This window comes from Schistocerca serialis, chromosome 4 (genome assembly GCF_023864345.2).
Source record: "Schistocerca serialis cubense isolate TAMUIC-IGC-003099 chromosome 4, iqSchSeri2.2, whole genome shotgun sequence".
NCBI lineage: Eukaryota > Metazoa > Arthropoda > Insecta > Orthoptera > Acrididae > Schistocerca > Schistocerca serialis.
Genome location: NC_064641.1, coordinates 644111347 through 644135891, shown reverse-complemented (window position 1 = coordinate 644135891; position 24545 = coordinate 644111347). Strand labels below are relative to the sequence as shown.

Here is a 24545-nt window from a genome sequence, read left to right as displayed (position 1 = left end):
ACATTATGGGATTCTTTTTCCTGTTCGTCTGCATTAATTTACATTTATTTATATTTAGAGTTAGCTGCCATTCTTTACACCAATCACACATCCTGTTCAAGTCATCTTGTATCCTCCTACAGTCACTCAACGACGACACCTTCCCGTACACCACAGCATCATCAGCAAACAGCCGCACATTGCTATCCACCCTATCCAAAATATCATTTATGTAGATAGAAAACAACAGCGGTCCTACCACAATTCCCTCCACGTCCCTCCAGATGATACCCTCACCTCCGATGAACACTCACCATTGAGGACAACGTACTGGGTTTTATTACTTAAGAAGTCTTCGAGCCACTCACATATTTGGGAACCAATCCCATATGCTCGTACCTTAGTTAGGAGTCTGCAGTGGGGCACCAAGTCAAATGCTTTCCGGAAGTCAAGGAATATTGCATCCGTTTGATACCCTTCATCCATGATTCGCAAGATGTCATGTGAAAAAAGGGCGAGTTGCGTTTCGCAGGAGCGATGCTTTCTAAAGCCGTGCTGATGCATGGACAGCAACTTCTTTGTCTCAAGGAAATTCATTATATTCGAACTGAGAATATGTTCAAGAATCCTGCAACAAACCGATGTTAAGGATATTGGTCTGTAATTTTGAGGATCCGTCCTTTTACCCTTCTTATATACGGGCATCACCTGCGCTTTTTTCCAGTCACTCGGGACTTTACGTTGGGCAAGAGATTCGCGATAAATGCGAGCTAAGTAAGGAGCCAATGCATAGAGTACTCTCTGTAAAACCGAATTGGAATCCCATCAGGACCTGGTGATTTATTTATTTTCAACCCATTCAGCTGCTTCACAACCCCAGTGATGTCTATTACTATGTCCTCCAAACGGGAATCTGTACGAGACTCAAACAGCGGTATGTTTGTACAATCCTCCTGCATGAAAGATTTCTCAAATTCTAAATTTAAAATTTCAGCTTTCGTTTTGCTGTCTTCGTTGTCAGGCCAAACCGATCAGTGAGTGACTGGATGGAAGCCTTTGACCCGCTTTCCGATTTTACATAAGACCATAATTTCCTTGGGTTTTCAGCAAGATCTTTTGCTAAGGTATGACGGTGGTAGTGGTTGTATTCTTCGCGCATCGCTCTTTTTACAGCAGCACGAATCTCTACTAACTTGCCTGTCCTCATTCTCCTGATCTTTCTTGTAGTGCAAGTGCAACTGTCTTTTCTTCCTGAGCATTCTCCGAATTGCGCTGTTAAACCATGGTGGGTCTTTTCCGTCCGTAACCCACTTTTTCGGCACATACTTCTCAAATGCATGATTTACAATGTGTTTAAAATTTGCCCATAATTCTTCCACGTCCATCATACCGGAAGTAAATGAAGTCGATTCATTTACCAAGTGGGGTGCTAACAACTGCTTATCTGCTATTTCTGGTAAGAATACTCTCCTAGCCTTCTTGACCAACTTTTTAACTTTCGTAACATAGTCGTAATGACAACATCATGATCACTAATCCCTGTCTCGACACTGACACCGTCAATGAGGTCTGGTCTGTTCGTGGCTACCAGATCTAAAATATTTCCATTATGTGTTGGCTGTCGATTTAGCTGCTCAAGACAGTTTTCGGATAATGTGTTCAAAAGTAATTCACATGATGGCTTGTCTGTACTACCTGTAATGAATCCATAGACATCCCAGTCTGTACTAGGTAGGTTGAAGTCGCCTCCGACTAATATAGCATGATCCGGGTACTTCTGCGGTACAGAGTGTAGACTCCCTTTGAATGATTCTATAACTGTCACGGTGGAACCTGGTGGCTGGTAATAACACCCAACAATTAACTTTATTTCTCCTAGCCCTGTTAAACATGTCCAGATAACTTCACAATCACACTCTACTTTGGCCTCAGTAGACACACTATATTTGTCAACTGCAATGAAGACACCACTTCCTACGGTGTCTAATCTGTCTTTCCGATACATGTTCCAACCCTCACTAAATATTTCAGAACTTCCTATCTCAGGGCTCAGCCAGGTCTCAGTCCCGAGAATAATTTGCGCGCCACACGCTTCCTGGAGGGCAGTAAATTCAGGAACTTTATTCCGAACACTCTGAAAATTTACTGCTAATATCTTGAGAGCTGAAGTGTCTTTACACTGAGTGCGTCCTAATTTCCCTGCCTGCCTGCACGTCGACTGGTAAGTGCCACTCACCCTGAGGTGAGGGCGGCCCCAACGCACCAGGTACACTAGAAGGTGCCTCGGCGGCTGAGTCAGCGGACGCAGCAAGCGACACCTGGAGTGTCTCAAGCGATGCGCCAGACCCTCCACCGTCGCTGCACCTTGAGGCTACTGCCTAGCCTAAAAAACCCCCATGTGCACGCAACAAGTACTCTGCTACCCGAGTAGCTGCTTCCTTTGTGTAGTGCACCCCTGACCTATCTAGGGGCGTCCTACAATTCCTCACCCAATAGCGCAAGTCTAGAAATCTGCAGCCTAGGCCGTCACAGAGTCGACGAAGCCTCTGGTTGAGACCCTCCACTTGGCTCCAAACCAAAGGACCCCGATCCACTCTGGGAACAATGCTGCAAATAGAGAGCTGTGCTTGCACCCCGTGTGCGAGGCCAGCAGTCTGTACGAACTGAGGATTGCCTCAGAACCCAAGTGACAGGCATCATTGGTGCCGATGTGAGCAACTACTTGCAGACGACTGCACCCCATACGCTCGATAGCCACAGGCAAGGCCGCCTCCACATCTTGGATGAGGCCCCCCCAGCAGACAAACCAAGTGCACGTTGGAATTCTTTCCAGCCCTGTATGCTATTTCCCTAAGGGGCTCCATCACCCGCCTAACGTTGGAGCTCCCAATAACCAGCAAGCCTTTGCCCCTGTGTGTCTGCTCAGGCCCTGCTGAAGGAACGGCCACCTGCCCACTGACAGGATGAATGGGCGAGGCCAGCCTCCACAGTGGCCCTCCGCAACGAGAGACGCGAACGCGTTGCAGTCTGCCACTCACCCTGAGGTGAGGGCAGCCCCAACGCACCGGGTACACTAGAAGGTGCCTAGGCGGCTGAGTCAGCGGCCGCAGCAAGCAACACCTGGAGTGTCTCAAGCGATGCGCCAGACCCTCCACCGTCGCTGCACCTTGAGGCAGCAGCCTGAAGGCAGCTGACTGTGGCCAACAGCATGCTCAGCTGCTCATGAACCGCAGCCAGTTCCTCCTGCGCCCGCACACACCTTATCCATCCTACTGCTAATATCTGGACGTATAGAGTTGCGACAAATAAAACAGCAATATGCAACTGCACAGTTGTGTCACCAGCGCCGAATTGAGCTGTGGTATATGAACAATTACTTACAAACTAAGCAATCAAATGACCACAACTACGCCACTATACAGATATTACAATGCGATCCTACCCCTGTCTTAGTACAAATGACAACCGCCTATGCGATGTTACACTCTACCGTTATTAGAATTTGATATTACCCCTTTCTAATTCGAAAATATGCAAAGATGCGAAAAATTTCACCACACAAGCACACAATCACACAAACTTCCATGAAAGGATGGGGAAATCTCAAGATGGGGACACAATCAAATGGACCAAGTGCTTATTCAAAGAAGGCATGGTTCAGATATTAAGGATATACAGGTGAGGAAGGGGCCAGATGTTGAATTGAACTGCTAGTGGTGACACTCGGGTATAGGCAGAGGATAACAAGAGCAAACTTTAAATGTGTAGAAAGGGATAGGAAGTATAATGTGGACCAGTCATCACCAATGAGAAGAAAAGAGCAGAATTCCAAAGAGAAATGGATGAAGGGATGAGAGTGATTGTCGTTGAGGAGGAAGTTAGCCCCAGATTGCATTGGCAACTTATGGAAAGAACAACATGACAGACAATGAAATCCACGTTGGAACTGGAAAACAGAGTTAAACAAAGTGAGTGGTATGATGATATCTATGAGGTACCTATTAACAAACAGAACAGTGCATGGAAGAAGATGCTCCAGCAAGGGACAGGCAGACAAAATAATGAAGAATGAGGCATAAATCAAAAACTATTTGCAGAATGAAATTTGAGAAAAATAGATTGCATGACACTGAGGAATGTAGAAATGAACAGGGTATAGAAGAACATGAAGAATGGAAAAAAGTTACGAGTTCAATATAATGGTTCATCTACTGTATGTTGACTTTAATGCAGCCATGACAGAGTCAATAGGAACAATCTTCTCCCTCTCTCTCTCTTTTTTTTTTTTGAATGATGTTACGGGAGCTGAGGATGCTACCAAAGCTATTAACACATGTGAAAAACACTCTAAGCAACACCAACTGTAAAATAGAAGCTAATGGCAAGTATACCAATAATTTTCTGATATTTCTAGGACTTAAGTAAGCTGGCTGAAGAGACTGCCATGTGAAAACTTCCAAGGAAAACACGTGGTACTATTTTCACCAGCATGACTAATAATATGGCATTTGTGGATGACGTAGCCATGCTAGGTAGGGGTGGAGAATGTGTGGTAGGAAACAATTTAGTTATGGAATGTGAAATGGCTGCACTTGGCCTGGTCATAAGTTGGGAAAAAATGGAATACACACATTTGTTCAGCACCGGAAACAAAACAAGATGGAGGGGAGTTGAGCAGTTTGAAGGATTTGAAAGAGTAAATTAGTTTAAGTATTTGGGAGGAATTGTTACAGAAGATAGTAAGGAACCAACACAGATAAAGGCAAGAATAGCTGCATGCAACAGTTGATATTACTGCTTCCTTAACCTGCCGTGATCCTCCAGCATTTCAAGGCAGTTCAAGATGACAGTTTATAAAGTGATCATAAAGTCTGTTGTTATGGATGGGCCTGAAATGTAGACAATAACATAACAAGTCAGAAATGCTGCGGATGTATGGGATAGCAAAGGACTGCAGAAGATATGTTGAGCAGTACGTGATAATGGTGTTTGGAGAATTAGGACTTCGTACAGCGACATTACCCCAAAAAATTTAAAAGAGCAAAAATTATCACTATCAAAAAGCCAGGGAAAGAGGGAACAGCTGCAGAATACTTCCGCCCAATATCTCTACATAGCTGTGCTTACAAGCTATTGGAAAGAATGATTCTAAACCGAATCCAAGATCAAATTAATGCTATGATACCACCTGAACAAGCTGGATTCAGACCTTATAGAAGCTGCTGTGAACAAGTGCTCTCCTTGACTACTCACATAGAATCTGGATACCAAAAGAAACTTAAAACTGGAGTAGTGTTCATTGACCTGTCAGCAGCTTATAACATGGTGTGGCGTGAGGGCCTATTATTGAAATTTTTGAGAGTAATACCTTGCAGAACTCTAGGCAACCTCTTAAGTAACATGTTAAGCAAAAGGTAGTTTAAAGTACATCAAGGAGAAGAGAAAAACAGATGGCATGTAGTCAATGACAGATTACCTCAGGGCTCTGTTCTTGCTCCAGTGTTATTCAACCTCTACACAGCTGACCTGCCGAAAGTTTCAATGTGCAGATGACCTGGCAATTTCATATCTGAGTGAAGACGTTTCTGAATGTGAAGAGCACAATATCAACAGCCTTACTAAACTTTATGAGTATTCCGAGACACAGCGACTGAGAACAAATGTTTCTAAAACCGAGGGAAGCCTGTTCCACCTCTCTAATCGCCTTTCATCAGCAAAGATCAGTCCACAGATTGGCCCTCTTGGCACAATCAGATACAACGAAAGTCCAAAATACCTGGGAGTCACTCTGGACAACTTTAACATACAAAAAACACCTTTCCAACTTGGCCAAGAAGATACAAACACGAGTGAACCTTGTGAGAGCGCTGGCAAGCAGTACATGGGGAGCAACCACATCAGTCCTCCGAGGAGCATCCGTTGCACTGGTATACTCTGCAGCAGAATACTCGTATTTGTGTCTTGTATTGTAATCATGGATTTCCATATTCCTGTTTGTCACTTTTTTGTCTTTTTTCACTAATAATATTGATTGAAAGATATATACTGCATAGATAGTCGTAATATTAAACTTAATAAACAGGTTTTTGCATGAAGTTCTGGGTCTTACTTTTGCCATAGTTCTTATTAGTCTTTTCTGCAATACAAATACCCTTCTTATATTGTATTGGCTACACCCACCCCACAATACGATTCCATAAGATATATGGGGATACACCAACCCAAAATACGCTATTTTTATTGCTTCGGTATCTAAATATTGAACCAATCTCCTTAGTAAATACAGACTAGATGTTATTTTACCACAGACATGATCTATTTGCTTATTCCACGAAAGTCTGTCATCTATATATATCCCCAGAAATTTACATTCTGAACAGGTATTTTCCTGAATGTCCTCATTCACAACAGTATTTTTATTTGAGCCACTTGTCTTCAAATAAATTAAATTAGTTTTGTTAATATTGACCCTCAGGTTTTCTTTTTCAATATGTGTTTGGGCTTTTTCAACAAAATTCTGTACCACTGAATTTAGGTCAATATTACTACGTGCCCAGCAAACCCCACAGGTGTCATCACCATACATAGTAATACGATGACTGGTGTCTAACACTTTTGGGAAATCATTCACGTAGCAAATAAACAAGAAGGGGCCCAAGATAGAGCCTTGTGGCACACCAAAATTTATGTTTCTTATCTTTGATCTTTTTTTTTTTGATTACCTCTCCATTATCATACACAACTTCTGTGCATTGTTGTCTATCTTTAAGGTAAGATTCTATTAAAAGCAACAGTTTCCCACTGACACCATTACAAGCAAGTTTACTTAAGAGAGCACCATGATGGACTCTGTCAAACGCTTTGGAAAGGTCTAAAAACACTCCTGCCGTTTCGTAACCCTCATTTATTTTCTCCATCAGACAGTGTACAAACTGTACTGCTGCAGATATGGTGCTCCGACCACTTCTAAAGCCGTGTTGGAAATCTATTAAGTTATTCATATTAAAATGCTCGATTAAGATTTCTAGCATTATTTTTTCAATTAATTTACCAAACACTGAGGTTAAGGCAACTGGTCTGTAGTTCTATGGTTGTTTTCTTTCCCCTTTTTTATATAAAGGTTTAACTATAGCAAGTTTCAGTTTCTTCGGAAACACACCTTCTTCAAGTACACAATTTATTAGATGGACTAATGGTCTGGCTAACTCACCCTTGCATTTTTTCAGTAGAAAAGGAGAAAATTCATCCCATCCAGCTGATTTTTTATTTTTTAGGCTGTCAATTAGCTGTGTTACGTCCTTGATGGTTACTGTAGGTAGCTTACAAGAGTCCCGTTCCTTTTCCTTATCATATTTAAACTGCCTCTCCTGTTTCATGCAAGTATCATTTTCAATAGCATCTATAAAGTACTCATTAAATATATTGCTAACTATATAAGGATCAGAAAAATTATCATTATGTATACTTAACTGTATATTATTTTTAGTTTTTGAATCAGTGTTCCTCATATCATTAACTACTGCCCAGCACGACTTTGAGAGACAGTCAGAATTTCTGATCTGTTTACTAATATGTTCTACTTTCCTTCTCCTTACTTCCTTGCGATACTCATATTTATATTTTTCATAATCCTCTTTATATGAATCAAGACTGGTTTCTCTGTGTAGCTTATACCTATACTCCATTCCTTCTTTGAGTCTTTTCGTTTTTTCATCCAGTTTTACACGTTTGACTACTGGATGTTTATTTTTATTTACATTGATCTTCTTTGCCGGGATAGTAATATCTATATGTCTAGTTAAAATTTTTACAAATACTTCCCATTTGCTGTCAACTGCCCTTTCTCTATAAACTGACTCCCAAGATTCTTGACCCAAAGTTTTCTTCAGCAAGGTGGTGATGTATTCAGAAAATAATCTTCTATTCTCATATTTTTTGTTTTGTTTAAGTTTATTAAGACAACCAATCACTAATAATTGTTCTAGATGATCAGATATGTGCCCATTTACAGTCTGTGCTGACACAACATTTTCGTAATTGGTCATTCCATGATCTATGGAACTACTGCTTGACTCAGTTATTCTAGTGGGCACATGACCAAGTAGATCTTTAATATCATAGGATCATATGCAGTCTTGTAAACCTTTGCATTCCTGGCTGTCGCTTAGTGTGTTTATATTAAAGTCTCCTAACATTATAATATTTACTGTATTGCCACCCTTGCTTAGCTTCCCCAATACACTATCCAGTGCTTCCAGGAAAACCTCGAGATTACCAGAAGGGGCTCGATATATACCTACCACAATAAGTGGGACGGATACAATCATCAACTTAATTATCACCACTTCAAAATCTTTCTCAATACAACAATCATAAACCCATGATACTTTTCCTACAGAACTTATTAGGTTACATTTCCTTACGTAAGTAGCAACACCCCCTCCTTTATATTCTGTTCTACAGAAAAAGATTATACTCCTGTAACTTATAATATTGAGTATTATGCTTAGCTTTTTGATGCTCTGTAACCACGATTACATGTGGAGCTAGATCTGTAACTAAGGCCTCAAATACATCGATTTTGTTACCGAAGCCCTCAACATTATAATGTAAAAATGTACATTAGTAAAATCATGAGAGGATATATCCTTGTCAAGGTTAATATTATCACACAAATTGATAGTTTCTAAATTAGGAACACTGAGGGACTTTGTTATCCTAAAAAATCAACAGTCTTGACATAGCAATGAGGAATTATTTCCATTTGCTTGCTCTGCAGGCATATATACTTATCACTTCCGTCTTTCGTGTGTATGACATCTGAGGTACAAGGTAGCAGATTTGAATTATTGCTTTTTGTTTCCTCAATAGCTCTGCACCAGTTTGGGTCTGAAGCACCCACGTAGTGAAAGTAGACGTCCAACTGAACTCAGCTATGAGAGTTAATTAGTGGTACAGTACGGTCTACACCTACTTCCTGGCTGCCAGTGCTTTCAAACATCTGTCCACCAGACCTCTGTCGAAAGGCTGCTCTTTACAACCTCAGTCAGCAAGTTTCTGAAAATAACCCGATCCCTCTTCATGATGATTTGCTATCATTGCCCAGGAAACGCCTCAAATCTAGAAGACCAGCATATGAAATGGGAGTCCAAATGCTATCCACAGGATTCGGCCAGGACACAGAGTGGAAACGTGTGTGGCAAGCTACAAGAACCCAAAACCACGAACTTGTAGAGAGAATCCAACAGTTCCAGTTCCAGCCTTCCGCCAACCAAGGGAGATGTGGGTGCAGTTAAACAGTTATCGGACTGAAGAGGGTAGGTGCAAATACAACGTGCACAAGTGGGGCTTTTCAAGTGACAGTATGTGTGACACCCAAACAATGAGCCACATACTGAATGAATGCCCAATCAGATGCTTCCCTGGTGGCATTGAGAAGCTCCATCAAGTATCCAACGAGGCACTCCACTGGATCAAGTCCATCAACATACGAGTGTAATCTGAGCCATTTTAAAACTTGTGTACTGTATATAATTTCACATGTTCATTTTTATATATATTTCTTTGTTTTGCTAAATGTATATTACTGTAATTGGGCATATGATAATAATAATCAAAAGTTTGTAACCTCCAAACAGCTTCGCATAAAAACATTGTGTAAGATGAATTTGTTTTTTGCTGTGACACTTCAATGTTTGTAAGAGGCTTGCTTTATTACTCACTAGAACTCGTATATGTTTAGACATTCAGCTAGGTTCACACTGTTCAATCATACCATTTGTCACAGTTCTATAATCATGTATAATGCTGTCTTTTTGCCTTTAGGCCCTGTCATGTAAAACATACCCCACAGTATATCTAAAAACAAAGATGATGTGACTTACCAAACGAAAGCGCTGGCACATCGATAGACACACAAACAAACACAAACATACACACAAAATTCTAGCTTTCGCAACCAACGGTTGCTTCGTCAGGAAAGAGGGAAGGAGAGGGAAAGACGAAAGGATTTGGGTTTTAAGGAAGAGGGTAAGGAGTCATTCCAATCCCGGGAGCGGAAAGACTTACCTTAGGGGGAAAAAGGGACGGGTATACAATCGCGCGCACACACACACATATCCATCCACACATATACAGACACAAGCAGACCATCCTGGCATTTACCTGGAGCGATTTAGGGAAATCACGGAAAACCTAAATCAGGATGGCCGGACGCGGGAATGAACCGTCGTCCTCCCGAATGCGAGTCCAGTGTTCTGGGATTACAACTTAATAATAAATTCAGTTGGGAAGGGCATACTACAGAATTGCTTAGCGCCTAAACAAGTCTGTATTTGCCTTGAGAATGATGTCAGATGTAGGAGATATAAATATTAAAAAAAACTTGCATACTTTGCTTACTTTCATTCTATTACGTCATATGGGATCATATTCTAGGGCAACTCATCAAACCGAGCAAAAGTTTTTAAGGGTGCAAAAGCATGTGATAAGGATAATTTGAGGTGTAAATTCAAGAACATCTTAGAAACCTGTTCAAGGAACTTTGTATTCTAACCACTGCTTCTCAGTATATTTATTCCTTAATGAAATTTGTTGCAAGTAATACATCTCTATTTCCAACCAATAGCTCAATACATAGTATCAATACTAGGAATAAGAACAATCTAGATAAAGACCTAAAATCACTTACCTTGGTCCAAAAAGGGGTCCAATATTCAGGAACACACATTTTCAATAAATTGCCAGCAGTCATTAAAAACTTGGTTTCAGATAAAGCATGGTTTAAAAAGAGTTTGAAAGACTTTTTGATAGGCAACTCCTTTTACTCCATGGATGAATATCATAAAAGAGACTGTTAAGCCATCTTAAGTAAAAATATCGGTTAGATTTCAGTTTTGACAACACTTGGTCACAACAGTCAAGATTAGGTATTTTGTGTATGATAAATTTATTAATAGAGCATAACAGTGTTTCATTCTGACAGCATGTTAATTCTGTAAATATTAGGTGTTCCAGTTTACTGCATTGTACTAACCTATTTTGGCTATCTCCTGACAAATGATCAGGGTAGTAGGTATTATATTCAAATGTTTTATGTTATACTTCCTGACATGTTCCACACCCACGAAGAGCATCTCATTTGGGTCTATGGAATGAAAACTGAATCTCATCTAATCTGTTGGTCGATGTTGGAATAACTGTACTGGGAAGCAGCCCAACAGCTAACACAAAAAGTATGAATCAGCATGAAATTTATGGAATGGGAGATAATTACTACTTGCAGTACTGGAATTAAAGCATGAATTCTTGTTGTAACTAAATCGGTGTCATGAACAGTCTTCCTTGCAGTGTAATAAAAATACAATGCAACATGCCAAAACTGAAATCACACAAACTATATTTTGCAGCAAACTTGGTGCTTAACAAAAAGTCAATTGTCTGATTATTACACACATATATTTTTAGATGTCTTACATGATGGAAGAAATTACTGCCTCTTCTTATGATTGCAGGCAAAGGTCATGCTCGTGAATGAATATTGGCGTAATAAATAAAAATATTCTTGCATTTATGATAACTCTTAATATATATATTTTCTTGCATTTTTATCACACATAGCATTTACTATGTACATTGTTGACGCACAAGTAAAAATTACACATCCTTTTTGTGTGAGGTTTAAAACATACATACTCTCACGCAAGATTGAAACAAAAGTGGTTAAAAAAATTATTATTGTCCAGACATTGTTCTTTTGTTACGTAGATAATTTCAAAAGCCTATCTTTGCCAATTTTCTGTGGCAATGTACAAATTTCTTATTACTAATGAGGAAAAGGAAACATTCACAGAAATTAATAATGAGAAAAAATAAAAAGGTATGATATTGCAAGAAAAAATAAAAGAGGTATTACACAGGGGCTATGTTGCGTTTTGATTAAATACAGCTAATATTTACATTGAGCAGTCTCCTTATTAGCAGAGACTGTAAATTGTTACTGAGAAACACTATGATTGAATTTCATCCACCAAATGTTTTGGCTGACTTTCATTCTCTTTCTTGTCCCTCTAGAGTATTTGTCAGCCATTGAGAAAACCAGATGCAATTAAGACACGGCTGCTTGACTACCTCACTCAATAATATTATTGTACTGAATGTACCAGTATATTATCAGAACAGGTGGAACAGGCTAATGTAACTTGTTATTCTGAATAGAAATAATAACATTAATGTAAAGGAATTATTCAGTGCTTCAGTGCACTCATTTCTTAGTCTTAGTGACCTTCGTCATTATTTAAGTAATCACTCAAGTTTTATTTCTGTGTAATGTCCTTTAAAGTACTGTCAAATTGGGTGATTTGGGACACCGGGGCAAATTCTGACAGTATGACTTATTTGCTCTTTGCCACTGCATAGAAACAAAGAGTTACTTATTTTAACGTCTATGCACCACTTATTTTAAGTGCAAGATTGCATTTATCGCTTTCCACAACTTTTATTTTGCGTCAATTGTTTCCCTAGGTGAATAATTGACGAATAGTCTCAGTGTTAAAAATCCACGCATTATCATAAAGTGGAAACTTTCTATTGTTGTGCCGAGCGGGAAGTTATTGTAACCGTAATTGTTGACATGCTCAGTAGGTAACAGCATTGAGAGAATTTCTGTACAAGTTTGTCGAGTTTCTCGTGCAAGGCTATAAAATAACAACGGTTTTTGTAAAACTGTGTACTGAGGGGGGTGATTTCGGATAATGCCAAGAATGTATTAGACATTAAGTTAAAGGCTACCTTGATAAATCTGGACCACAAGGAACCCATTTCAATAGGAACAAAAGTGGATGGTTTGACCTGCCGGTATTAGAAGACTGGTTCTTTACCATCGCTTTGCCCTATCTGAAGAGGTAAAACGGGCCAACAGTCATGATTGGAGACAACTTATCCAGTCACGTGTCTTTACGTGTTATTGAAGAGAGTGAGCGGAACAATATTTCATTCATTCTCCTTCCCCCCCCCCCCCCCAATGGCATGCACGTCCTCCAACCGCTCGATGTAAGCTTCTTCAGGCCAATGAAAGCAGCATGGTGAGCTATATTAAATGATTGGAAGAAACACACTTGTGTGACCATTTCCAAGGATGCCTTCCCATCTCTTCTGAAGCAGACACTGACTAAGATTTCAGCAAACTCCAAGGAAAACATAAAGGGTGGATTTCGCACCACGGGCCTAATCCCTTTTGATCCAGATCATGTCTTACGAAAATTGACAGATAATGAGGAGAGCCAGCAAAGCAACGCAGACGCATGGTCTTCCACTTTTGAAGAAATGGTCAAAGAAATTCGTTATCCTCCAAATAAGCTTGGTAGCTCCCACCGCCACAAACTAGACGTTCAACCTGGAAAATCAATCACAGGCAGAGATTTTGAAGGAAACGAAAACAGTGCTGAAACAAGTGACACTGCTTCTAGCAGTAGTGAAAGTGAAAATGACACACCATCCAATGAAGTTTTACTGCTGAAAGAGGAGGCTTTTCTTGTTGCAGAGTACAAATATAAATGTAGAAACAAGGAGCAAACAAGGCAGCATGTTGGAGTGGTCACAAATGTTGGTGCTACGGAAGTAAAGTGTGAAATTCTTGCGCGCACATGAGAACAGTAAAAACATATTTGTGTTTCCTAATTTCCCCGATGAAGACACAATACAAAAAACTGCAAATTTCGAGAATACTTCCCACACTGTGCTTTAGACTCGAAGACAATCATTTATTTAAAGTGTTTGCAACTTAATTTAGAATGATGAGTGAGAAAAATTATTTTGACCTTTTAGTTAAATTACTTTGTTTGTTTCTGCCTGTTTCTGATATTTCAGTTAAGAACTGTAAAAAATTTTTATTTAAGTTCTTGCAAAATAAAAACTTAACTCTAATATACAAAATTCATTATATCATTCCATATCACTTATTTGTAACAAAGGACTACCTTAAAATGTGTAAAATGTCACCAAAATCAAATTAAAGGCATGTAGAATTTTAAAATAAGGCAGTACTGTCCGAATTCGCCCTCTAAATACTGTAACCTCAGACAGAGATTTAAAAAACACGTGTCCGAAATCATCCCAATCCATGGGGTGACTTCGGACACTTTATTTAACTGCCTCAGTTAAACATACCTGCACATACACTTTCTGGTTCTGGGATATTTTATTCGTTACACATATACCCTACCACTTCCATAACAATCAATTTAATCTAACAATATATACAAAAGTTACAATCAAAATAACAACAAAACCGTCCGAAATCACCCCGTTTGACGGTATGTCATATAGCACCATGTACTCACATTGAAGTAGAACTGTTAAGAAAGCACACTTCTCAGGGAAGATACTATCATTTAGATATTGTTCGAGAGGAAATAGATTTAACATTACAGATATAAGCCATTTATCCAAAGACATTTTACATTACCATTTCCCATTAAAAATACTTTTAATTTTCATTTAATTATTTGCATTTTTTCGTTCACAGTATGCTCTAATGGTGACCTTACTGTAAGGACTTGATTACTGTGAAACTAATCTATGTATTGTTCTTTGTTTCACGATCAATAATCTCATCCAAACAAGACATGAATGGAGACACTATATCTATGTTGTATGCTACAGACAGGTGGGAACATGGGATGACTACAGGGTGTATTTAATTGGAAAGTTGAGTGCAGCTGTGTGTTTGTGAATCACCTGTTGTGAGAAGCTTGTATTGTCTAGTTGTTACAATGGCAGTGTGCATCAGGACAGCGAACTGATTTGTGGAGTGTCACATAAAGGCGGGCTCTATCAAGGAATATAAAAAATTGTTTCAAGTGAAGTATCCTGTTAGGAAACTCCCCACGACCAGCACTATTCAAGATCCTTACAAGAAGTGGAGGGCTGCACGATATGTACAGAATGTGCACAGGAATAGGTGACCGACAACGAGGACCCCTGAAACTTCAGACAGAATTCACATGGACATTACGAGAACTCCCCATAAGTTAGTGAAGATGTTATAGCAGCAGAATGGCATATCTCGTACATGTCATTGTGTACTAAAAGATATGGAATTAAAATCATATTGTACAGTTGTGGTGCAAGAATTGAAATTTGAGGATCAGGAAAAAAGAGAGTTTATTATTTTAACTGTCTGTTAACATCAGTTTGCTAATGGTTACTTTGACTCCTTGCTTTACTTCATGTCAAATGATGCCTGGCTTCATTTGTCTGGTTATGTAAACTCCCAAACTGCAGATACTAATCACAGGACAACCCACATATTCTTCATGAAAAACCTCTCCATTCAGAGGAGATTGGTGACTGGTGTGCTTTGTCCAGCATGCGAATTACTGGACCCATATTTTTCCAATTGTACCTTAAACAATGCCAGATATTTAAAGATATTTGATTCTTGCTATGCACAACCAACAGATGCAGAGAAGCTGTAAGCTGTATTCCAGTAAGATGGAGCAACTGCTCACACATCCAACCAAAGTATGGTCCACATCATCAATGTGCTCCCTGAAGACAGACTTTTCAGTAGAAGCCTCTGGCCCCCAAGGTCCCTGGACTCAACATCACGTGTTTTTAATTCATGGGACCATTAAAAAGTAAAGTGTATGCTGACAATCCTCACACAATAGACGATCTTGAAAAGAACATTAGTACAGAAATTAACATCATCATGCATACAAAATTACAGTGTCTCAGTGGTATCGTCACACAAAGTCGGTGTCACCTACATGCCCATGGTCACCACTTCCAGCATTTCTTATAAACAGGTAACTACATGATTTTTAATGTTACTACTGTCTATTCTGTTTTAGTTGTCCATTGTTACTTGACTCTAAGGCATGAAGTGCACCGATTTTATGTGGGACACCTTGCAGAAAGCAAAGAGCAACCACCAGCACTGCTTAGATGTCATCATTTTTATTGCATACATTTTATACAGCTAGAAGGATGGGGCAACATATGCCAGTAATATTTATTATCTCATTATCACACAAGTTCTGACAGCATTTATTATGTTATGAACAAGTTTGCAAAGTGATTTTGATAAAATGAAGTTGTGAAGCTGAGTCTTTATTTGATGTAAAGAATTAAAAATCAGATGAGAACAAATAAAACTTCCATAAAACTCTGTTAAATGCTGCTCTCCCCAAATGAGTGCATAAAAACATAGTGAAACAATGAAGATGTTATCAAGCATAGGGAGCAGTTCAGTGATGATGTTACAAACTTTCAAGGAAGATGGAGAGGGTAAGTGTATAACTGTTCATACATACTCAGGGTAGCAGTCTTGCTGTTACGATGAGTGTGTGTGTTTAGGTGTGTGAATGTTTGTACTCTTACTGGGAAAAGAGCAAAAGCTCAAAAACTAGTGTCAGCTGTTTTCTGTGTGCTGTACAGCAGTCCTCTATATTTAAGTAGTTGCCTTTCCCTTTTTTTACGTATTTTTCAACCCAGGTATTCCCATCATTGTTATTCTTTTACTGAAGCTATACCTTTTACAGTATTCATTTTAGAGCCTATATTTACTGGATTTTTTCTTCTCTGATCCACATTACTTCCAAAAAACATAGGAACCAAAGAGGTTGTAGTAGAAGAGATGTGTTACAAAGTATCACAGATGAACAAGTGCTCATAGCTCTTAAGGTGTGCATTTTAGAGCCCATGTTTGCTAGACATTGTTTTCTTGTTTCAGTCCATACTATCACCTCTGAAAGTTGTCTGCCCCACAATATTAGCAAAGGTACTGGTACATGTATTGCACTGTCACAGCTCTGAGAACGATTTTCTCTTATAACTTTTGACTCTGTTGTTCCCTGATCAGGGTCCCTTAACTTAAATTTATACTTTTACCCATCTCCAAAATCACTGAAAGCTTGTATCATCATCACATAATCATCCTGTATATTGTCTCTCACATTTAATTTCTATGCATCAAAAATGATGGCTAAAGAACATATAAACAGATAATTTTCACCCTACAACTACAACATCACAGCTCATAGGTGTTGTAGTAGGATAGTTACAATAAATAATAATCATTACAATTTTCAACAATAATTTTACAAATTCAGTTCAGCACCTTGAATGCAACTTAAAACAGCCACACAACAAGGAAAGCAAACTTAATATTATTTTAGTCAACAAAACTTCTATGTGGTTAAAAGTTAGGAATGATACTAGCCTTCTACCGGCTAATACCTGTATAAATTGTCATGATTTCAGTTTGTCTGATAAAGATCTCTGCCTGCAGGATCCTCTAGAGTAATAGCTTAATAATGACAAAATTTATTGTTACAACTTCTGCAAACAAAATCACAGATTAAACACTCTCTCTCTCCCCCCCCCCCCCCCCCTCAACCTCTCTCTCTCTCTCTCTCTCTCTCTCTCTCTCTCTCTCTCTCTCTCTCTCTGTGTGTGTGTGTGTGTGTGTGTGTGTGTGTGTGTGTGTGTGTGTGTGTTTTCTTGGAAAGGGGGCTGAGGCACTATGCACACACAGCATGAATAGTAAAAGAGCTTGTTGGATGCAGTAATTCAAGTTAAATTTAACAGTAACATTAATGTGCTGCGGACTTGTCAACAAGTTCATTTGTTGTTTACCACTATACAAAAAAAATTAACAAAAAAACTCTTTAGTGCTTAATTTACTTACAATATTTAATATTCAGTTATACTGACAAATATGCCCACAACCAGCAGGGCATTCACGACGATCATCATTTTCCCACCACTGTTGCAAGCAAGGCATGATGTGACCACCATGTGCACAGCCTTGGCACCATGCATACAATCCACGGACTGTTCTATGGCAGACTGCACATGCTGCAGGTCGTCGTCCACAACGGTCACAAAGCCAGCCCGCGCGTTGTAGAGGTTTACGACAAGTCGAGCAACTAGAATACACAGTTGTTGAACGCTGACTTGCACGTGAAACTGCTGAGATCCAAGACAGTTGAGTCAAATGTGCTGATGCTATCCACTGTCGCCTCCGTGATAAAGAGTCCAGGTAACCTAGAAAGTGAGTGGCATGTATCAACCGGATTCAAATTATTTCAAAATTTTCATAGTTATATGTATGTTGTGTAGGAGCATGCCAGCAAAGGCTACCTGGTCACTGAATGTGTCAATAGATAGTTTATAGAATGCTCATTAGAAAATTTATACACAAAAGAATTAATAAAACACAAAAAAAATTGAGAGCATATATTGCTAAATAACACATTACACAGAAAAGTTCTCAACTACTGCAAGGGACTCCTGTACAGGATTGAAGGGATGTGCCCCAGGGGAACCTTTTGACTTGGATTTGAGTACTTGGGATTCATCACTCAGTTTTTTCAGTTCTGCTGGAAGCCTGATGAAAATGAAACTTGCTGAATAACACAAGCCTTTCTGTACAATGCTTGAGAAAGTGTTATCCATGTGAATATTATTTTTTCGTCTAGTGTCACTTAATTTGTAGCTTGTTCTGAATTACTCAGTAATATCAACAACAAATCCCATAGCGGAATACACATACAAGGATGGTAGATTGGAACTCGAAGACACCGGAACAATAGTTTACATAAAGGGCATGAAGTGACACCACGGATCAGTCTCACTGCATTTTTCTAAACTAAGAATATTTTTGCTGAGTGCAGAGAGTTGTCACTAAAAACAACATCACATGAGATAAAAGAGTGGAAGTCAGGAAAGTAAACAAGCCTTTGTGTTTCAGCATCAGATACAGCCAATATCATTCTTATAGTAAAGATAGCAGCAGCATTCAGCTTTTGCACAAGATCTTGAACGCAGTGCTTCCAAGGAAGCCTTTCATCTACAGTCATTCCCAGGAATTTAAAATGGATAATGAAACATCAAAGAGTCAGGAATGAGAAGCTAGTGATCACATTTGTCGATTTTAAAGAAGCCTACGATAGTATTGATCGTGAATCTCTACTGTCAATTCTTAAAGAATTTGGTTTACATCAGAAACTTGTCAATCTTGTTGCAGTCACCCTTCGAAATACCAAAGCTAGAGATTCATACTGCCCTTCAAAAAAGCGATGGATTGTCTCCATTATTGTTCAATCATGTGCTGGAGAAAATCATGTGTGAATGGAACAAGATATGCCCACCATCTGTTAATACTGGAAGAAAGATTCGACTCAACTGCCTTACATTTGCAGGTGATTCGGCGCTGTTAGCAAACAATATTGATGAAGCAAAGGTTCAGATAGAACAACTAGAACGATTAGCGGCAAAGGGTGGATTGCAAATTTCGTTTGAGAAAACAGAAATGATGCCCAGCTTCCCAGTTGACACATCCCATATCATACTCCATATTGATCAAAAAATTAAAGTAGTAAAAAAGTTTAAACGTCTCGGTGAGATTATTACCTGGAATGCTAATGAAAGAGCATCAATAGATAGAAGAACATTAAAACTATAGTGAGCGCAGAGAACCACATGGCCAACTTACAAAAAACGATCTCTCTCAATAAATGCTACATTTCGGCATTACCCCTCCGTTGTTAAACCGGGGGCAACATATGCAAGTGAAACACTATTCAAACTAAATACTCATGCAACAGCTGACATATTGAAGAAAATTGATAGAATACTCCAAACAATTATCAGTAAAAAACATCAAGTTAATGGGCAGTGGAGACTTTTGCCGAATTCAGTAGTGTACCGGTATAAAGAAAGTGAATCCATTATTGATACAATGCGAAAAAGAAGGATTGCATTTTTCGGCCACATATCTCGCCTACCAAATACTAGAATCCTGAAGTAACTTTTTGACTGCTTCTGGAACAGTAAAACCAAAAACATCTGGTTTAAAGAAGTACTAAGTGATCTGGATGAATTGAACATCACCACACACCAAATTCAACACAGAGAAGAGACAGCTACTGAAGAACAAATATATACGGCTGACATTCAAACCATCAGAACGGAAGAAGTAGAAGAAGTACATCTTATCCGCAGATGAACGAGTAGCCAGATCACAGCGAATGAAGAAATTTTGGGAAACGAAGAAATTGCTAGCTACTAAGACCTAAACTTAATAATCATAGACTCTTTTGTATTATGTTTGATTTTAGTGCTCCAATGTGGGTGTAAACTATGTAAATAAATAAATAAGGTCCAAGTGTTGTGGCACTGTTTGTGTGGACAAACATGGCATTCTGACCAATGTGAGCAGCAATATTGTGGAATGATGAACTGTGGTCCCGATAGGTCACACTCCTGTCACTGTTGAATTGTGATATATACTGATAGATGTTCCTCCTTCTTACATGATGCATAACGATTTCAGTAACACACAACATTCAAAAGTAACTTCCGAATGAAAAATCCACTGTGCAATCGTTCCTCATACACAGAATGTAGATGGAATTACCCCTACCTACCTTGTGTGGTTTGCGCAAAGAATGCTAATTATTTGCATATCCAAGCATGCAAGACACTTCATGCCAACGTGATGACTGCTGCATTCGGCTTAATAGTTTTTCAATTTTAATGTCCACCAGCATATTAATCCATTAACTTAAATCAAACAATGGAAAATCCAACATGGATGTAACAATATTATGAAAAGGATAATTGTTACAGATCATACAGTGGAGATGCTGAGTTGCAGATACGCACAACAACAAGACTTTCACACCTAATGCTTTCGGCCAGTGCCTTTGTCAACAATAAGATGCACACGCACGAGCGCGCGCCCCCCCCCCCCCCCCCCCCACACACACACACATATGCAAACGTGTTTGTTTTAATATAATATCACCTTATGTCATGTAATATTGTTTCATTTTTGAAGAAAATCTGTCTATTGTTCCACTTGTTCAGATTTAAATCGTTTGTTACGGCGATTTGTCTCTACTCACCTTAATGCCAAGACTGTCTGTTGATGGCTTGGGGAATATGTTTTACAGAAATATTTATTAAATATGAACTGTAAAGTTACAGCCGTCAGGCATGAGATAGTCTGATAATTTTTTTTATATTATCAGTTTGTTTTTTTTAATCCCATTATTGCCCACTGATTTTAATAATAGGTTAATCTTAAGTGGTGAATTCCAGAGCACATTTAAATTGGCATGTATTGCTCATGCATTTTGTTAAAAGTATTATGTTTATTAAAAATAAATATGAATTGTGACAAATAATGACAATTGTGGGCCTGCCCTTCGAAGTCTTGATTTCCCACTCCATCCTGTGCTCAAGGATATCAAGTATTTTCACAGAAAATATGCTATCTATCCATGACTGATCCTTTCTAAACACAAACTGTTCAAGTAACAAAGTTTCTGATATAGAAACTAAGCTTCCATTGATTATGTTTCCATATGTATGTGGCATTTAATAGACTTGCCTCTCTATAGTTCATTGTCATACTTATATGACCTTCTCAAGTATAGATTTCACCAGAGTTTTTCTCCAGGAATCAGGAATTTTGCAGTGTTGCCCACATATATGAAGTAGGTGCAACAATCTTAGTTTACAGATTTACTGGCATATTTCAGTAGGTATGAATTTATTCCATCCAAGGCGCAGGTATTTTGGTTTTTCACACTTTTATAATTTTGTAATTGTTGTTTTATCAACACTTTTTTCTTCTGATTCTAGTTCATTTTCCTTTGGGATTTTGTCATTAAACTATAACTGTCTATAATGTAAACCCAAGTGGACCATGATATTAATTTCAGACTGTTTCCCTTTCTTCTTAGCTGAGATCATTACATTATGAGGGTTATTCTAAATGTAAAGAATGTTTCGACCTGTCAAGCCCCACAATTCTACCCCAACCTACAGCAGCCTCTAAGACTTTCCTAACTGTTGGTATCAGTATTAAGTTAAAAACAAGCACAAACAGTCATTTTTTTGGTTTTAAAATGTGTGACAAAATTAATGATCCCACCAGGTGTAAGGTTCCAGGGTTGCTAAAAGTTTCCCTAAGCAAAATTCCCTGATATTTCCCTGATTTCCAGACACATTTTAGCATTTTCCCCTGACAAATTTTGAGACTGATTCATTGACTGAGAGGGTTTATGGAGCCAAATGGCGAGATCATCAGTCCAGCAATTTCCAAGTTACTCACAGAAGAAAGAGGGTCAGCTAAACGTGGATGGATCCAGTCAGGGGAGTCAAACTGTAAAACAAGGAAGTTAAAATACACACAGTAAAAGGCATAAAAGGTTAGACCAAATCTAAAAACAGAAAAAAAGTGTGAGCTTTCCATGGAGGAGTGGTCACTGGGTCCCAGATTGAGAAAACGTGAAGAGAGACCCAACCACAACCACACTGCCTCTGTTCCAAGAGTGAAGTAAAACCTTATATCTGGAAATAACCACTTTCACAGAGGAAACTGAGGACTATTCAATCATCCGTGAACTGTCTGCTAACATTAAAATTAAGGAAGACAATACTTAATATGAAGGGGACATTCTATCAATGTGTGGGATATTGTCAGTCTGCCTCCACAACCATATTGTGGCAGTGGTTCATTACACAGGAGGACACAATGGGTGAACTTGGTATAACCAATGCATAGACAGCATAAAGCAGCGGACTCCTTCTGAGAAAAGTGGAAGGAAGAGTACCAAAGTGCAGTAGTGGACTCCTTCCGAGAGGAGCAGGAGGATTATCACCAAAGCGCAGCAGCCTCCTTGATTGTGCGGGGTTTATTACTGAAGGCAGTAGTGATCCAGGTGTCATTCCAGTTTCAGGCAAAGAGAGATTTGACACAGATCTGCATATCCACAGCTGGGGTCACGAAAGGGAATGGAGTGTGAATATCAGCTTATCTAGCCAGTCAGCCCGTTCATTCCATGAGATATTCACATGACTTGGGACTCAGAGAAAGACAACTGAGCAGGTGGCACAGACAAGGAAGGACAGAAGGTCATGGAAAGCAGAGACCAAAGGATGATGAGAGCAGCAGGCTGCTAAATGTGTCAGTAAATATTAAAAACTGTGGAGGGAGGTCTGAGTAACAAAATGGAGGGCCTTGGTAATGGATAGCAGCTCTGCTGTGAACTTACTACATGATTCCAGCAATAAATGGTGTTTTAAGCCAGTAGGAGACATGAAAGCATATCCTGCTTTATCTATCATCTTAGAACCATAAGTGTAGAAGATGGTAGCACCCTGGAACTCTGCAAGGATGGAATGTACAAAATGCCGGAAGACCGTAAGGGCAACAGAGACCTTAGGAAACTGGAATAGGTTGATCCTAATCCATCCAAGGAGGTGTGTGGGAGGGAAATAAGTGGCGCACATTTCAGTGGATGGAGATGGAAATCCCGACAGAGGGAAGTGAGACGTATGCCAACTGGCAATCCAACCCATAGGCAGTGATCAGGAGGGAACTGTCCCTCACTTGCAAAGAGGACAGACAATGGGATGGTCAAGGAATCTGTGAATGGCAACTGCGTAAGAAACCAGGAGTTAGCTTCATCATATTTGTAGAGGGGGAATCCTCGCTTCTGTGAGGAGACTGTCAATGGGACTAGTGTGAAAGGCACCAATAGCCAGATGCACCTCACAATGGTGAACAGGATCAAGTACTTTCAGAGCGGAAGGAGCCACTGAGCCATTAACCTGACTTTCATAATCTAGTCTGGACAAGACCAGAGTACTGAAGATGGACAAGTGTAGCATGGTCTGCACCCCAAGATGTGTGGGCCAGGAGGCAGAGAGTATTAAGCTTCAGCATGCATGTAGTCTTCAGGTAGCGAATATAGGTTAGCCACATCAGTTTTTCATAATAATAATAATAATAATAATAATAATAATAAGCCCAAGAAAGGAGACTGTGCTGTAACATCTAGAAGCTGGTCACCTAAATAAAGTTCTGGATCAAGGTGTACTATGAATTGATGACAAAAATGCATAACCTGCATTTTGGAGGGACAAAATTGGAAGCCATGGGATACAGCCCACACAGAGATCTGTCGGATGGCATCTTGGAGCTGGCACTCAGCAGATGCTACAGAATGGGAGCCACACCAGACGCAAAAAATCGTTGACATACAATGCCGGGCTAACCTGAGGGCCAACAGAGGTTACAAACCCATTGATGGCTATGAGGAAGAGTGTGACACTTAATATGGAACCCTGTGGGATACCATTCTCTTGAACCTGGGAGGTGCTGAGTGAAGTGCCAACTGGAACCCGGAAGAGCTGGTGGGGTAAAAAATCATGAATAGAAATTGGAAGGGGGCCACAAAAGCCCCAGTTATGGAGGGTAACTAAAATGCAATGGTGCCAAGCCGTTTTGTATGCCTTATGTAGGTCAAAGAAGACAGTGACAAGGTGCTGACAGTTAGTAAAAGCCAGTTGGATTGCAGTTTTGAACCTGAGTAAATGGTCAGTTGGACATTGTCCTTCCCAGAAGTCAAACTGGAATGGGGAAAAAAAGGCCTCGAGATCCAAGTACCCGCCATAATCAGAAGCTAACCATCCTCTCAAGTAGTTTACAAAGTACATTCATCAAGCCAACTGGGCAGTAGCTGTCAAGAGACATTAGGTTCTTC

The 24545-nt window shown here is 39.5% G+C and overlaps 1 protein-coding gene across 3 annotated transcripts in view; it reads right to left on the bottom strand.

Moving 5' to 3' along the window:
• Positions 1 to 17377: 17377 nt before the first annotated feature.
• LOC126475503 (GATOR complex protein WDR24) overlaps positions 17378 to 24545 on the bottom strand; it is a 122177-nt gene continuing 115009 nt past the window's right edge. For all 3 annotated transcript variants that reach the window (XM_050103412.1, XM_050103411.1, XM_050103410.1), the window contains one exon: positions 17378 to 18030. In XM_050103412.1, the coding sequence (XP_049959369.1) occupies positions 17684 to 18030 (347 nt within the window). In that variant the 3' untranslated portion in view covers positions 17378 to 17683. The remainder of the gene's footprint in view (positions 18031 to 24545) is intronic.